Here is a 15,428-nt window from a genome sequence, read left to right on the forward strand (position 1 = left end):
GCTGTGGGACAGGCCAGATCTCAGTCCAACTTTTTAACAGAACAATTCATTACATAATATAATGTCCCTGTGCCTGTAAAATAACAGCTTCTGACTTACCATGAGCAACAGCCTGGGAGAGGCACCAATTATCCTCACTTGTGCTTCTTCTGTTCAGTAGAACTTCTCCATCCTGATGTTGGTTTGAAAGTACGTCTTAAACTGGCCCCTGCTCTGCCCAAGAAGCCGCTGTACATGCTGGGCTGGTAATTTCATCCTGAAGATGAGGACCAACTTGAGTAACACCTGCAGTCTTTACCCTTTAAATTGGCCCGCCAAATGATTTAGGGCAATCACCAGCATCAATTACAAAACCCAACATGGATGTAACCTACACTCGGGTGTATCTGCAGGAACGCCGGGGAAAATCACGAGTCTGGGGCCCACAAGCTCCTGCTTGAGGTTTACCTTGTGTGCGGAGCACGGTATAAGCATCAGTCACAATGGTTCGCTGTTAGCAATCCAAAACAAAAATTGTTTGTGATAGCTGAACTGTTAATATTTGAAACAATTTTAAATATTTACACATCAATATAATTTAAGTAATTTTATTGTGGTGTATTTTGAAAGCAAGTTACAAAATAAGATTACAGGCTTTATTTTTTAAAATCTTTTATTGCAAATAAATAAATTCCAAACATTTTGTTAAACAACCTGAAATCATTGTTCACATTAGTACCTGAACTGTGCACATCACAATCCACAAAACCAGTTCACAGTCACTCCAACTGGGTACAGGAAACGGGGAGAGAGATGTGGCAATGGTCTGACTTGGGAAAGAACAGCTTCCAGGAACTGAGGCCCCTTTTAGAGGGAATTGTAATTAATCAGGTCAAGGAAAAAGACACACAGATGCACCAGATACAACTCAGAATTGCAATTCATTATCACAAAGTGCTGCACTGGTCTGTTGAATGCCTTAAAACTCTGAGGAAGAGCAGAGGTGCTTGGGTAGATAAGAACACCTCTCTCTTCCCTTGTCCACTAGATACACCTAGAATTATACTATAAAAGGGACTCTGACAATACCAAACACAGTAGTCTTAACATATTCTCCTGTCCTCTTTTGTTTTTACCTTTTGGATTGCCAGAAATGCTGGCGTGTGCATTGCTAATCATATTTTTCGGGGTAAAAGTAATTAAAGCGGATTGCAGACTGCATTTAGTAGCCGTAGGGTCCTCACCTGGAGTGCCTCAAAACATTTTTTTATAATAACGCGGTCTCATCGAATCCCGACACACCAATCTAGTCCAGTCTACTGGACTAACTGGCCTGCTCGCACCCATTGGCAGCAGAGGCACCCCTCCTCCTGAGTCCCCTGCAATGGCCTTGTAAATGGGCTGAGCAAGTGAAACTGATGTCAATGTGATACGAGTACACAACTCTGTGTCTCTTCCTGGCCCACATCCAATTTCTTTTTTTTTTATTTTAAAAAAAGAGGAAAACTCACATTTGTGTTATCCCATAGGTCTGTTGGAGAATCATACAGCACAGAAGGAGGCCATTTGACCCATCGTGCCTGTGCTGGCTCTTTGAAAGAGCTATCCAATTAGTCCCACTCCCTTGCTCTTTCCTCATAGCCCCGCAAATTTCTTCTATCAGCCAATATTGAAAACCAAAACATAGTCCATTGGGCATCAGCAATCAGGCTTGCTTTCTGAATCGGCATCCAGTCGTACAGACGAGAGATAGCCTAAGACGGTTTATTAATGGGGGGAAAGAAGTTGGATTGACATCTCTCTCCTAAAACCCTGGGGGGGGTAAGTGTAAACCTAGTTAAGATTAGCCTCCCTTTTTGATCTTCTGCTAAATGGCATAATACAAATCATGATTCTTATGGCTACAAATACTTTTATCCTTTTTTGCCCCTCCAATACACAAATATTTTCCACACTCAGAGATGTAGAGGGAACTTGGCCAAGTGTCTACGAAGCAAAGGAAACTGTCCATGTCAAGATATACAGATGTTAATGCACAGCCGAGTGCTTTTAGTCCATAGGCAACACCCCAAAACACACGGTGTAAGATCGGGTGTAATGGTACATCCTCAATGCTGGATCCTACGGTTCCGTTTTTCAACAGCCGAGATTATAAATCGGAGAGAGTGATTGGCTGGGTAAATTTGTATGGTGAATGCTATGGTCAGCATCCAAAACAGCAGCACTGTCCCTACTGGGCTCCAACATCAAACACTGACAATGCTAGAAACTGGCTCTATGGCAAGTCAGACTGTAGCTCTCACAGGACCTATGTAACCTGGAGTTGATGCTCTGAATCCTGAAAAGTGGCAGTGTAAATGGATGACCTGTTCTAGCGACATGAACCATGGGTTCGGTTTAAATGCACTGTACCCTTCTCTACAAGAGTGTCATTTGGGAGCAATAAGTCATTCTGACCTAGGGGAAAATACAACAAACTTAGATTACCGCATGGGGCAATGTTTTGATTTGTCTACTTGTTGCGATGTTTTTTTTAATACACACACACAGGTGCCAAAAACCTGAAACCAAATCCACTACAAACAAATTCATGAGAACAAATCAACAGTTTCAAGACAAAGGTTCAAATCAGCCTCATTTCCCTTCAACCCACAACAATGGTATTTTCTTCAAAGTGCCATCAATTATATCAACTTTAGCAGTGGGCATGGTACAGTGGGTGGGGGCATTACTCTATACACAAATAGGGCTACAATGGTGACTTTGAAATAAAGCTCCTTCCTAAAAAAGGGCAGGATTTCACTAACACATCATTCACGACAGATGTGACTACGTTTTCTTACTCCATTTAAAAGTTACTTGGATTCTGAATGCTCCAGTTAGTTAGAAGCAAATTTGCCACCTTTAGCTAAGAGAGACTTGGGGCTGCTGTGGAACAGATGTAGTGCAAGGGGTAGGACTCAATCTCCCAGTGGCAGCTGAGCCTGAAAAAGGCAGGCACCAGGTAGTGGCTGAGCTCCTCTCGGCTACTCTCCTCTACCTGGCACTGGCCACTTATGGTCACCTGCCAGTCTTCTTGGCCATGGTGTGGGGGGCACCTGGAGGAAGGTGATCTAGATCTAGCAGGTGCAGTATATCTCAAAAGGGTGGCAGAGACACCTTGGGTTGTGGGACTTGACCCACATCTGTCAAATCACAGTGCAGCAATTAGCTTGGTTACAGCAGAGCAACTCCAGAGTTAGTGGGTGAGCAGCTGATACCAACTAGAGCTTTAGCAGCAGAGAGAAGACGCCAAACACATCTGCAGTTGGATCCTGAAGAGATTAGTGTCACTGACCATGAATGCAGGGGAAGAAATATTATAATGCCTTGTCAGCATCACCCACATCCAGAGAACAAATGATTTTTTTTTAAAGTCCCAAAGAGCAATTTGGTGAGGACTCGGGCAGCTGCATCTACTTGATCCTTCCACTTCTCACTATTGTCCTGTGTTAGTTGCAATCACTGGGAGAGCTGTCGCTGCACTATGGAACGTAAATCTGACGGGAGTCAAAACCCCGTTGTTACGCTGGAGTGACATGTTGCATGTCAAAGATCGCTATCCTTGAGGAAGTAACGGAGGGCAGAATTCAATATTATAAATCTCGCACCTGGCCATAATTCTGCTGGCTGCATAAAGCATTTTACTCATGGGACCTACCCAAGCCCATTATGTTCCCATGTTACACTGGAGTAAAATATGTACCATTGTCCATTTTTAACCCAACTCCAATCAAGCTGGTTTAAATCTTGCAAGTCTTGCCCTTCCTCCCTGCTCACAAGTTATACCAAAGGTCATATCAAATAGATCTGTTACAAACCAATACAGTAGCTAGATTGAAAATGCAGCAGTGGAAATAGAATGGCTGAATTTGACCTTCCAACTGTCCAGTGTACAACACACAGCAACAGTTAATTACATCTCAGACTGTTGGTACATTCATCTCACAGTCTCCTCAGTGTTGAAACTCATTATTTGAGGAAGTCGCAGCTTCAAACACAGGATAAGAGAAGAAACAAAAGAAAAATGCAGCCCTGGTCTCTTCCGGAAATGCACACATTTAAAATGAAACAAAAAAAAAACCCAGCATAATTAGAATGGAGGGGAAATGAAATGATTCTTCAGTTCAAGTCATAAGACTAACTCTAACTCATTCAAGTACAAACACAATCACACCTTATCTAAGAGTGATGATAAATGCATTTTCAGTTCTGTCTGCTTTTTTGTCTCCATGCATAGAATGTCACACAGATGAGAACACTGGTGTAAATCAAATTAAACAAGCAGTGCTGCTTACAACACCCAAGGTATATTTTGTAAAAATAAGTATATAATCTAGATGAGAGCCAGAAAGCAGCAAATATTGTCGCAGGAGTGGGGCACAGGGCAATTTGCAAGAGAGAATACACAACTGAGTATTGTTTTGGTGAAGATCTGTCAATTGTGATAAGCAAGGAGTCACAAGGGCTTGGTGCGTCCCTGTATCCAATACTGGAGCATACAAGTTGGAATCTTATTTCCCCATAGAGGCTCAAACCAGAGTACTGCATAATGCAACTAAAGCCGGTCACGTAGCTGGTGCTCAATGCAATTGTATGTCTAACGCCCAAAAAAACATCACTAGTGATCGGTACACACGTGCAGGGAAAGCTCCCGCACAGTCAATAGTTTTTCATAAAATCAGCAAAAAAGGTTGCATTTTTCCATACATTTCACCTTAACTTAAAAGATCAGAGAGATGCAAATGGCATCAGAGTCAGAAAGCGAGAAATTAGATTTAGAAGTGGTTGAAATGAAACACATTTGAGTGTCCTTCGTTCAGTGTGAGACTGTCTCTTTTTGCCTTAATTAATCTGGCAGTTCCATGCAGACAGCTGGAGGCATTACTTTGAAAAAAAAATCTGAATCAATCAACTCATACTTCTACGAACCAAGTCAAACATTCTGCACTCAAGCACTCAATATGAAATTAAAGTGGCTGTTTCAGTTAAATTATCTGAGGGCAAACAGTACTGTAGCTATTATAGGGGTGAAATGGATAGCACTGGCCACTTTTGATAAGTTATTAAAGGGATAAATTTATGGTTACTGGAGAACACCCAGGGTTGGAGAGCAAGTGAAGTTTCAATCACTCAATCTGGTTTGGAAAAGCAGTCACATGCCTGGCTGTACAATCGCAATGGAAACCACCATTATACGATAGAACAGTGCCACCATTATCATTAATACACAAGGTTTTCATATGTAGTTAGTATTTCAGAAATAGTTCAACGTGCATACATCACAATTATTGAAATACGCTGAGTGATATACAGAGATACGAGGTAGCCATTTTCGACACATGTCCGATGATGAAGCTGCTGTGATAAGTAAGTTAGTCAGCCTGTCTCTACTGTTCCACATCAAATCATATGCAGTTGGTGCAAGGTCATAATATTCAGGCGCAGTTCATTTTTATTAAATGGCGACCCATCTGTCCCTCCCTCTGGGCCTTTGCTTTCCATAGGTACCATGCAACCCAAGTAAGGAATCCTATTCTATTAATAATGGAGTAGTTTGAGTAATTGAGAGAGACTCGGAGTGAAATCCCCCAGTCAAAAAACAAGTGAATGCCCCTTTTTTCCCCTCTAATTAGCAACCCATTGATAAAATGATAGTAATGCACAGCTTTGAAAGTTGTGATTTCTGACAACGTAGGTTTTATCAGGGGTTGCTATGTAACAGAGAACAAACACACAGGCATTCTCCCATTTAGTCAAGAATAATTTCAGTCCCTGAATGCTTGGAGTGTAAACTATACAATACCATTGCCAAGCACAGGACTTTAAATCAGTGTGCTCATGTGCACTAAGTAAATGGACTTTTTAGTGTGATAGAACAACACTCGTCTTTCCCCCCCCGTGAGATTCTGTTGCGCCTAATTCACAACATAAATATGCCTATGTTTACAGCTCTTTCAAACACTTTTTTGTTGCCAATTTTCTTTCCCAACCCCCCACCTCCCCCAAAAGGTACTGACTCTCTTGCCAATGTGCTGTTCCAGAGGGATACCCTGTAGAATCTTGTGCCAGAATTCCACGCTGGCCTGGGCAGTGAGTGTCAGCAGGCTATTTGACTGAGGGCGTCACAGATGCGGCCGATCCTGATCTCAACACACACACAAACATACACTTAACATATTTGTAAAAGTATGCCCACAATCTACTACTGATACCTGGCACTTGCTCATACTATGGATAATCTCAGGATGAAGGGCCAAAGGAAGGAAACACGCCGGACATTCATCTTCCTGAATCTTATGACCTACATCCCGGTGGTTTGTCTGGATTAATTTAGATCAGCCTTATCCCCCCCAGCAATTTGCTCCTCTCCTGGGTTATGCTTCCGCAGGGTCTGGTCACCTCTTGAACCTAACTTACGCAGTTCTCGTTATTGTATGGGCTTTGACACAAGTGCCGGCAGGCTTCGCAGTCGAATCCAATCCTGTCCTCAGCAAACATCTATCCACATGCATCTTTTTTAAAAGCAAAGATCACTGGATTACAATCAGGAGCAGGAATCCTGCCTAATTTACCTCCATTCTGGGACACACACAGACCAAATGTAACACCCGTCTTCCAACCTCCACTCCACCCGACTTGATCTCACTTAACACAAACCAGGGATTGAGCCTGGGACCTTCTGGTCTGTGTGGCTGATTAAATTAATTTTTAAACAAGTGTTTGCACCTGCAATCTAGCAACACGACTCTTCAAAACATTTGATTTTAAGTGTTAACCTTTCATCATTTTACAGGAAGATTATCTTCATCTTAAAACGTGGAAGATTTACCAACACATATAGACATGCATTAGCTTATAAAAATTTAGAATAAACTTGATTCATAATATATTTTTCTCTCTCTGGCATCTCCACATTTTATATCAATTTATAGATATTTTCAAACACATATCCTAATGTTAAATCATTTTTGAAGAACTCAGAATAGCTTGCAAATTCATTATTGGGTCAAAATGGCTAAAAATTGCATTTAAAATACACATCTCATCACTCATGTTATAGACCCGACTCGGGACTCAATGATATTCAGCTCTACAGTAATTCAGCAAACTACAAACACGATTCGAATTTGAGAAGCTCCGTGACCAGCCCAATTACAGTGGGTACTTTAATGGAAATAATAGGGAAAATTAACCATTCTTTTCTAGGATATCCTGCAACCAAGGCAGGCTTGACTAATTACCGGGCAAACTTTAGTTCAAAAGGACCACCGCCAAGTCACGTTAGTCCATAAAACAGAGGTTGATTCCCATTTGCAGCAGCAGAGGATTGTCATGTCATGTCTGAGGTTTGATTGCTGACTGGCAAATGCCATTATCGTGGCAACTGATTCATATGATGCCAACACAATGGAAATATGCATTTCCCACAGCTTAGGCCTGGGCACAGTGGCACCAGTAAAAAGAAAGTACTTGTATTTATATAGCGACTTTCACAACCTCGGGATGTTCCAAAGTGCTTTACAGCCTATGAAGTACTTTCGAAGTGTAGTCACTGTGGGAAACGCAACAGCCAATTTGCACGCAGCTCCCACAAACAGCAATGTGATAACAACCACATAATCTGCTTTCATATAAAAAAAAGTGATGTTGGTTGAGGGATAAATATTGGTCATGATACTGGGGAGAACTCTACTACACTTCTTCAAAATAGTGCAATGGGATCTTTTACATCCGCCTGAGGGAGGAGATGGGGCCTCGGTTTAATGTCTCATCTGAATCACCAGCGAAGCAAACTCTAGCTAACGTCAACGCTCCACAAATCCAACAGGACAGGGATATAAACATGCCTTTGGGATGCCATTTAATGAATCTAATTCTTTTGGTTAAAGAAAGAACCTGCATTTTTATAGTTACATTTCTGGAAGATGAGCATTTGGACTAACGCCTGGTGTACTTTACAACTATTCTTCCAGAAGTGTCATAAAAACATGAAAAAGTTTAAATGGATACACAAGAGTGAAATGGATTTTTCAGTATTGTGCCTTTAAAAAAAAAAGAGAAACCTAGTTGATGGGTTGAGGCCCATAGTGCAGGTTGAAATAAGTGGGAGAGAAGATGAGGTAAATTAACAAGTAGTGGCTGGGTAACAGCAAGCCTGGATTTTAAAAGCCTGGAGATGGTAGGAGGAAGGTGAAGAGTTACACATTTTGGAGGTCCTGGGAAAGGATGAGTTAGAATCGGAGATGGTGTGATGGGTCCTCGCGAGGTGGCAGGAAGGACAGGAAGTGTGCAGGATGATATTTTTTGAACTTTTAGGAGCAAGAAGTAAGATCAGAGGAGCACTAATCACAACAGCATCAGTAAGGCAGAGACAGGACAAGGAAGGTTGCAACGGAGAGGGGGAGAGGAGTTTGGAGGCTAGAGGTGAGAGAACGATGGCATGAATAAAACCTCCATCCATGTTTCTGTTTTTAGAAGGCACCAGCAAACCTCTCCATAATTAAAGAATCTACAAAAAAAAGTGACAGACACAATGGTTGGCACATTGGTTACTGACCAGTGTAATATTAGAGCTTCATTTGTCAAGTAACTTTGATTCACATTGTCCCACTACCAAGTGTGGAAAGTCTGCAGTCAGACTTTCCACTTTGTCTTTGCCACTGCATAAGTGCAGCACTGGCACATTTTTAAATAGCTCTGGACATTGAGATCACATTAACCAGGATGAGTGCACACTTTGGCTAAAGGTCACTCCATTTAAAATATATTACCATTAGGCCTCAATGTAGGCATTACACTGCATTAGTGCCACAACTCAATCAAATCACATGCCACTATACATAAAAACCAACACCTGAAACAACCAAGACTGCAAATAGCCATTCGTCATTCTCGAAGACTCAGTTTCCAACAAATCAGGTTAAAACAAACTAACAGCAAGAAGATAATTGCAAAATAAGTTTTCCCATTTTCTACACACGCTTACAAGGATACATCATCTACACTTCTCTGTTAAATCAATATTTAAAAAAAAAAAATTGTCTAATTATTTATCTGACTTTGACTATGTTAAAAGAGCAGATGGGCATTATAGTGATTTATGTATAAGAATACGGGCCCAGAATGGACTGTCCCCTGGATCTTCCAGGTGGAAAATATCATCCAAATACTTTGGGTTTGCAAAAGACTTTACGTTTCATAGGACAGTACTCAAATTAATTCACCTCACCTGGAAACTGTCCCTCTGGGAAGTCTAGACTGTAAATGGTCTGGATCAGCCCTAGTGTCTGCCTAGGGGTGGGGGGGATGGAATCAATGCCATAGGAGTGGAGTTTTTGACAGGAGGCATAGACAATGGCTTCGGTCTGCCCAATGTTGAACTGGGGGAAATTGTGACTCATCCACGACTTGATGTCAAACTGCTCTTTTAAATGGATCAAATGACAAGATTCTTCCAGCCAACAAGAGACCAGCTTCAGTGGATCACCAGAAATACAAACTTTTAATTAACGCTACATAAAAATCAGCATCGTAACAACCGACATACACTGTATCGTGAGAAAGTTGGAATTAATTTTTGGTTAGCCCTGCGGAGCTGCAATCGGAACCTAGCCTGTGTCTAACTAGTCTATGCAACTCAAATTTTAAATGCTGAATTATGATATAAGCAACCTAGTCAGACTGGGGTACTGATCGAGGGTGCTTACTGCAAGATCCAATCTGCAGTCTGCCTGTTCCAGAAATGCCTCCTTCTATAATTCAGTTGACTAGTGGTGGCTCAAGCACATTATATTGAATTCAAACATTAAAACAAAACTCGTCTCTTTCGCACCCCTGCCCCACCCAACCGCACCCCTCCCAAAAAGGTACCAAGTTAAAACACAAACCATGAATGTCGGGAGTCAAATAAAAACTGAAAAAGCACCACTGGTGCATTAGCACCTGAAAAAGAAAGATTGATGTTTTAAATTAACCTGCCTTTCACATTCACATGCTCATCAACTCGCTGTGCATCTGCAGCATTTTCCCTTCCTTCTGATTATATTTGTTAGTATTAAAAGGGTTTGTTCCTGCAGCAGACGGATGCCGCAATTAGCTCCTGGCAGCAATTCCTAGTAGTGTGAAATCTACATTGTGCAGCCGTAAGCCAGAATGCGGGTGAGGAGAGGTTAGAAAGTGTGAATCACTAACATTTTAAAAGATGCATATGAAACTGCCAAACAGAAATAAAATATTTTATTTGATGTCTCTCAATTTGAAAGCCTACATGCAGATCTAGATGGTGACAATTTTGCAATACTCTATCACTTGGCAAGAGGGGAAAAATGCCACTGCAAAGTTCAAACGTCTCAATTTATTTTGACATTTGACTATTCTGTTTTTTTTTTAAGCACCTCGCCTCTACAATAATGGAACCACATCACTGGATATTGATTAACCAGGTATCAGTCAGTCCCCTATTGGGCTTTGACTGTTTCCAAAGTCTAATGGACAATAGGTGTCATATTACGAACCATCATTACCCAGAGGCTACAAACTCAGGGAATTGGTGGGGATGAGATGGGACGAGTGCCAGCCAGGACAGAAAAGGCTTGTGATTTCTAAATCCTTACGCAAATTAATTATGATTAATAATCATTTTGTGGCAACACGTGCACAAGAATTTCTCTTCATTAAAACCTGCTGAGAAGCAGAATATAAGACTGCGCTGTAGAAAGGGCTGTTTTTCAGCCTGCACATAACAAGATGTTGCCAGATCACACCCCCGAGCAGGCACAACTTTGGAAGATTTAGTTCTCAATTAGAGACCCAGTTTCAAATTCCTATATGCATACATAGGTGTCCACCAGAAGGTAAGGTTTGCGATTTATAACTCATTTGTTTGATGCAGGGGGAGGGGATTGGAAGAGGGAAAGGGATGCGAATAAGAAAAAAAATCATCGGACGATCTGCCCCAGAGCTGGGATCTCACCAAGGACCAGCAATGGATACCACTTGTGGAATTGTGCAAGGACTGAATTGCCCCATTCTTCATGAGTTATCGAAAGATTAACTTTGGAGTGGAGTAAGGGGGCAATAATTAAAACGTGCCACCTGGTACAGTGGAGGAGCATGAAAGCACAGACACTACGGAGTGGTGGAATACAAGTTCGATTCCCCTATCTCAAAACATACTGCATGGGGCCAGGCACCTCTTTAGAGACATAAACAAAGTTACACAGCTAACTCAGCACAAAGAGGATTGAACCAGACACCTTCTTAATCTGTATGGCTCAGCTCCCTCGATGCAAATGCTCGCACACACCCAGATAGAGAGACAGACAACACACCCACCCACCCACTGTGGTGAACTCCTGCAATGGCTCAGGAAGTTGATCCAAGTGACGACCAAAGACTAGAGCCCAAACAGCCTGCTGACACTCACCTCTTGGGCTCAGACATGAATAATTGTCGCTTTGGTGAGGTACACAAGGGATCCAGGCACCCATGGAGCCATACTCCAGCAAGGAATCAACATCTCCCAGAGGGAAGGTAAGGAAATTTGCAAGAGAAAACAGAACCTCTGGTATAACTGGAATTAAGTTGGGAAATGGTGGAATACAGAAAATAAATCCAATCTGTGGCGTTATGAAGCAGTTCAGCCAACCATGGTACTGCAGTTCCTGAAGTCATGTCAGCAATTATTTTCTACATCCCACAACTCCTAGTCAATAATTCTACGCATCACTTTAAAATTGCACTTCAGGCAATGAAAGTCATCCCTTGGGCAACCAAATCTAGTTCGAACCAATTTGGAAGCAGGCTAGTTGGTCTGGTTCTGTACGGACAGTGACGACGATGAAATCAGGCAGGATCTTTTAGAAAGAAACACTCGGAAATTAAAAGCATGTTAACCAAATTCCAAAAAGCAGCCAGCCAGTCGCAATCCTGGCATCTCCCCTTTTAATGCAAAACTTTTGACAATTCTTTCAGCTAATATACTCAAAAGACCTTTCACACTGCTCGGCCTCCTCTTTTAAAGCACTGCTAGTCTCACATACCGAAGTACAAACCCAAGAAGTCTTTCACCCGATGCTCCGGTTACAGTGAAGCAGGCATCAGCCGTTAAAATCGTCGGCCCCTTGATGGTTTCAGTACGATTCTTTTAAGAAAGGAGAACACTTATAAAACACAACCAAACACCGTGGGGGAAGAATTACTCTCATCTCCACATCTAGTGACATGATAAACGCTTTCAAGAAGAATGAGTTTATGATTTCGCTGCATAGGGACCAAAGCACTTCTTCCTCCGGGTTTCTTTATTTTGACGGTTTCAGTTACTGGACTGAAAGTCTTTGTTAAAATGTTGCAAGCTTTAGACACTCTGGCACTAAAAGGTAAATCTCAGCAACCAAATCACTTCCCTTTAATACACAGAGCACTCCTCCAGCATTCAAATCCCCAAGGCCAATTTTAGTATCTCACCCATTGTAGTAAAGATATTTTAAAAGTGAAACTTTTTCATTTGCTGAGGGCAATCCTCGATTCCAGTGGATGAATTCTTCATCCTATGTCACAACGTCTCTGGGTCTTAGGTCTTAGGTCTTAGCTTTTTCTCATTTCGCAGAGTGCAGGATGACGGCTGGTACATAGGAAATTTGAGTAGTCGCAAGTAAAAACTCATCTGTACAAGATCTCCAAATAGACCATTCTATAAAATCAACATTTATAGATTCCTTATAAACAGCAGTAATGAGCAGCAAGGTATCATGTAGTGAAAAAAGTGGCTACTCTCCGAAGCTGCAAAAGTAAAATTTGTTTTTAACACTGTAAATATATATTTTTTAAAAAAGCAATCAGCGGGAGGAGCATTCTGTATATTAAAACAGACCTATTTGGCACTGCGAGTCTTTTAACTTAGGACGTCCCACACACACACACCCTGATGCTGTAGGGTGAATCAAACAGAACCCAAACCTGCGTATTACAATATGGTGAGTGACGTGAAAAGAAACCCTCGCTCATCTACAAGTATTACCTTTTATTTTCAATACCGCAATAACTGCTGCCTGCAGGACTGCCTTCTTCACTATATGTAGCTGCTAATTTTGAGGTTCCTATAGAGGACGAACGACCTTGATAACCAAGAGCGAAACCGCTCTCCACATTAAGGTCTTTCCAGTTTGCTTTGGTGCATTTCTGAAGGAACAGTGCTGTACTATGCACCTGTTTACCAAAAAATCATTCTCTCCTTTTCGAAAAGAGGTATAGGGTGTGAAAATTGAGACACAGTCAAACAATAGTAAACATCTATTTAGTGGATCCCACACCTTTTACCCTTTGTTCTTTGGCTGTTCTCAAAATAAAAGTCCAAATGCCACAAGACACAATTGCTGCCTTTTCCCCAGCAAAGTGGGATTACTATTTTCTTCTGTTTTTATAAGTGTTCTCTTTTGTGTCTCGAACTCTGTGCAATTTACTAATAGCCTTTTCTTTAAATTAAAAACCTCAAATCAAGGCCCGTTAAGCACTAGACCCAAAGGCAACAGTAGTTAAGTGGATGTAGTTGCAAGCTACCCATATCAAGTACTAACAGGGTCCACTAGTAAATACTCCACGAAAGCTCTTCTCAGGAAATGACACCCTTTTCTGCAGACGAGCAGCTGGAAGCACCTCTGTCGGAGCGGAGGAGTTGCCCTACGTGCGATTCAGAGTCTGGAAGATTCTAGAAATCTGCAGCATCACAGGGCCCGTCTCGGGATCATTCATCCACTGAGTGCTGTTCAACGGATTTTCCAGCATATCTTCAAATGCTGCAAGAGGGGGAGCAGGTGAAGGGGTGGGGCGGGGGAAGCAGAAAAGTCAATCGCAGGCCAGCATAATACAGAAGTGACATTCTACTGCGAACAACTGCACAGAATTAGATGGCAATTTTAAAATAATCTCCAGTATTCTTAAGAAACCAAACAAAATTTGATCGAAAACCATGAACTATGTTCTAGCTAGTAAATTGAATTTATACACAATGTCTTCATTAAATGAATACTTTCGTGCAGATCAGATAATTTGCAATTCCTGGGCAAAATTAGTCATGTACTGTATAAACTGTGAGATTTATTAAAATACAGCAAATTTATGAAAAAGTATATACCTTTAACATTAAGAGATTGCATTACTCAGTTCTAAGTAAGTTAATAAAATGTGACAAATGAGTAACTTCTACTAAGAAGGAATTTAAACACCATGCTGACCCTAAAAACGGTCACTGCTTCATTAGATTGACCCCGCTGGAAGATCGGGTTTCTTCACAAACACAAGAGTGTGTAAAAGAGTGAGCAAACTTCACTCATAAGAATCCCCTTAGGGTTGGTGGGTGAGGGGCAGAAACTATTCACAGAGCAATTGAATGCCGTGTGAAACACAGGTTCACATGAAGTGTACCGCAAAAATCACAGTCTATTAAAATAGGAAGCCTTTTTTGGTAGTATGAATTAAATCAGAATTTTGAAGAAGTTTTGCATGAATGATAGTGAAGGATAGAGAATGGCTAAAATAATTCCTTCTACCTCTTCTTCTAGTGATAGAGGAACTTAAAAAAAAAAGTCATTGCACTTTTGGTCAGAAGGCCAGACTCAGATGAAGCATCGTTGATGGATGACCGTTGCCAGCGCTCAGTTGGGCTGCTACACAGGTATCTTGGATGGGGGAGGGTCCAGAAGAGGGGAAAAGCAAGGAAGATCCATCTTTCCTGAGACCACGTTTCCAGGTAGAGTTAATGGAGTAGCAGTGCGGACCACTCTAGAGAGTCCACAGGCCTGACCCTCCCACTGTCCAGACTGAAGGGCAGTGTAAAAGCAACAAAGCAGATTTTTTTAAAAAAGAGGTGCACCTCAAAAATAATGAGGTTTATTCTTGTGTATTAACTATGGCAAAAACAAGCTGGGCTGCTCCAAAAGAAGTCAGTCGACAACAGCTGGCATAGGGAATCAGCAGGTCCATTGCAGCCATTGCACAGGAGCAGATGTCCACAGGGAAGGTTATTTTTGTACCTCATTATTGTTTATGCAGTTTTCCACACTGGGTTTTTTTTTGCTCGAAAACATCAGCACTCCCAATTAACTCAATGAAGAGAGCGACATTACAATAGCACAGGCAGCCACTGCCACAGACGGCCCTCTTAACATCCATGGATAGAAGCAACAAGTATAACTCAGACTGCGGGCTTTGAGGGACATTTAAACTTTCAGCTTAAGCTTACATTGAACATCTGACTTCAGGCCTTGTGAAGCTTATGCTTTGACACACAGCATCACTGTTACGTTAACAAACACATAGGGGATGATTTTAAACCCCAAGAACGGGTGGGTGAGAGTTGAAAATAGTTTTTTTTTGGATCACAACCGCAAAATTTTCGGACTTTGTATTCC

At 41.6% G+C, this 15,428-nt stretch overlaps 1 protein-coding gene across 1 annotated transcript in view; it reads right to left on the minus strand.

Annotated features, from left to right (window-relative positions):
- Positions 1-634: 634 nt before the first annotated feature.
- The window catches only part of ubac1 (UBA domain containing 1), a 38,158-nt gene continuing 23,364 nt past the window's right edge, over positions 635-15,428 (minus strand). The window contains exon 10 of the mRNA XM_067969878.1: positions 635-13,814. Within this exon, the coding sequence (XP_067825979.1) occupies positions 13,699-13,814 (116 nt within the window). The 3' untranslated portion in view covers positions 635-13,698. The remainder of the gene's footprint in view (positions 13,815-15,428) is intronic.

The sequence above is a fragment of the Heptranchias perlo genome, chromosome 31, assembly GCF_035084215.1.
Source record: "Heptranchias perlo isolate sHepPer1 chromosome 31, sHepPer1.hap1, whole genome shotgun sequence".
NCBI classification, from domain to species: domain Eukaryota; kingdom Metazoa; phylum Chordata; class Chondrichthyes; order Hexanchiformes; family Hexanchidae; genus Heptranchias; species Heptranchias perlo.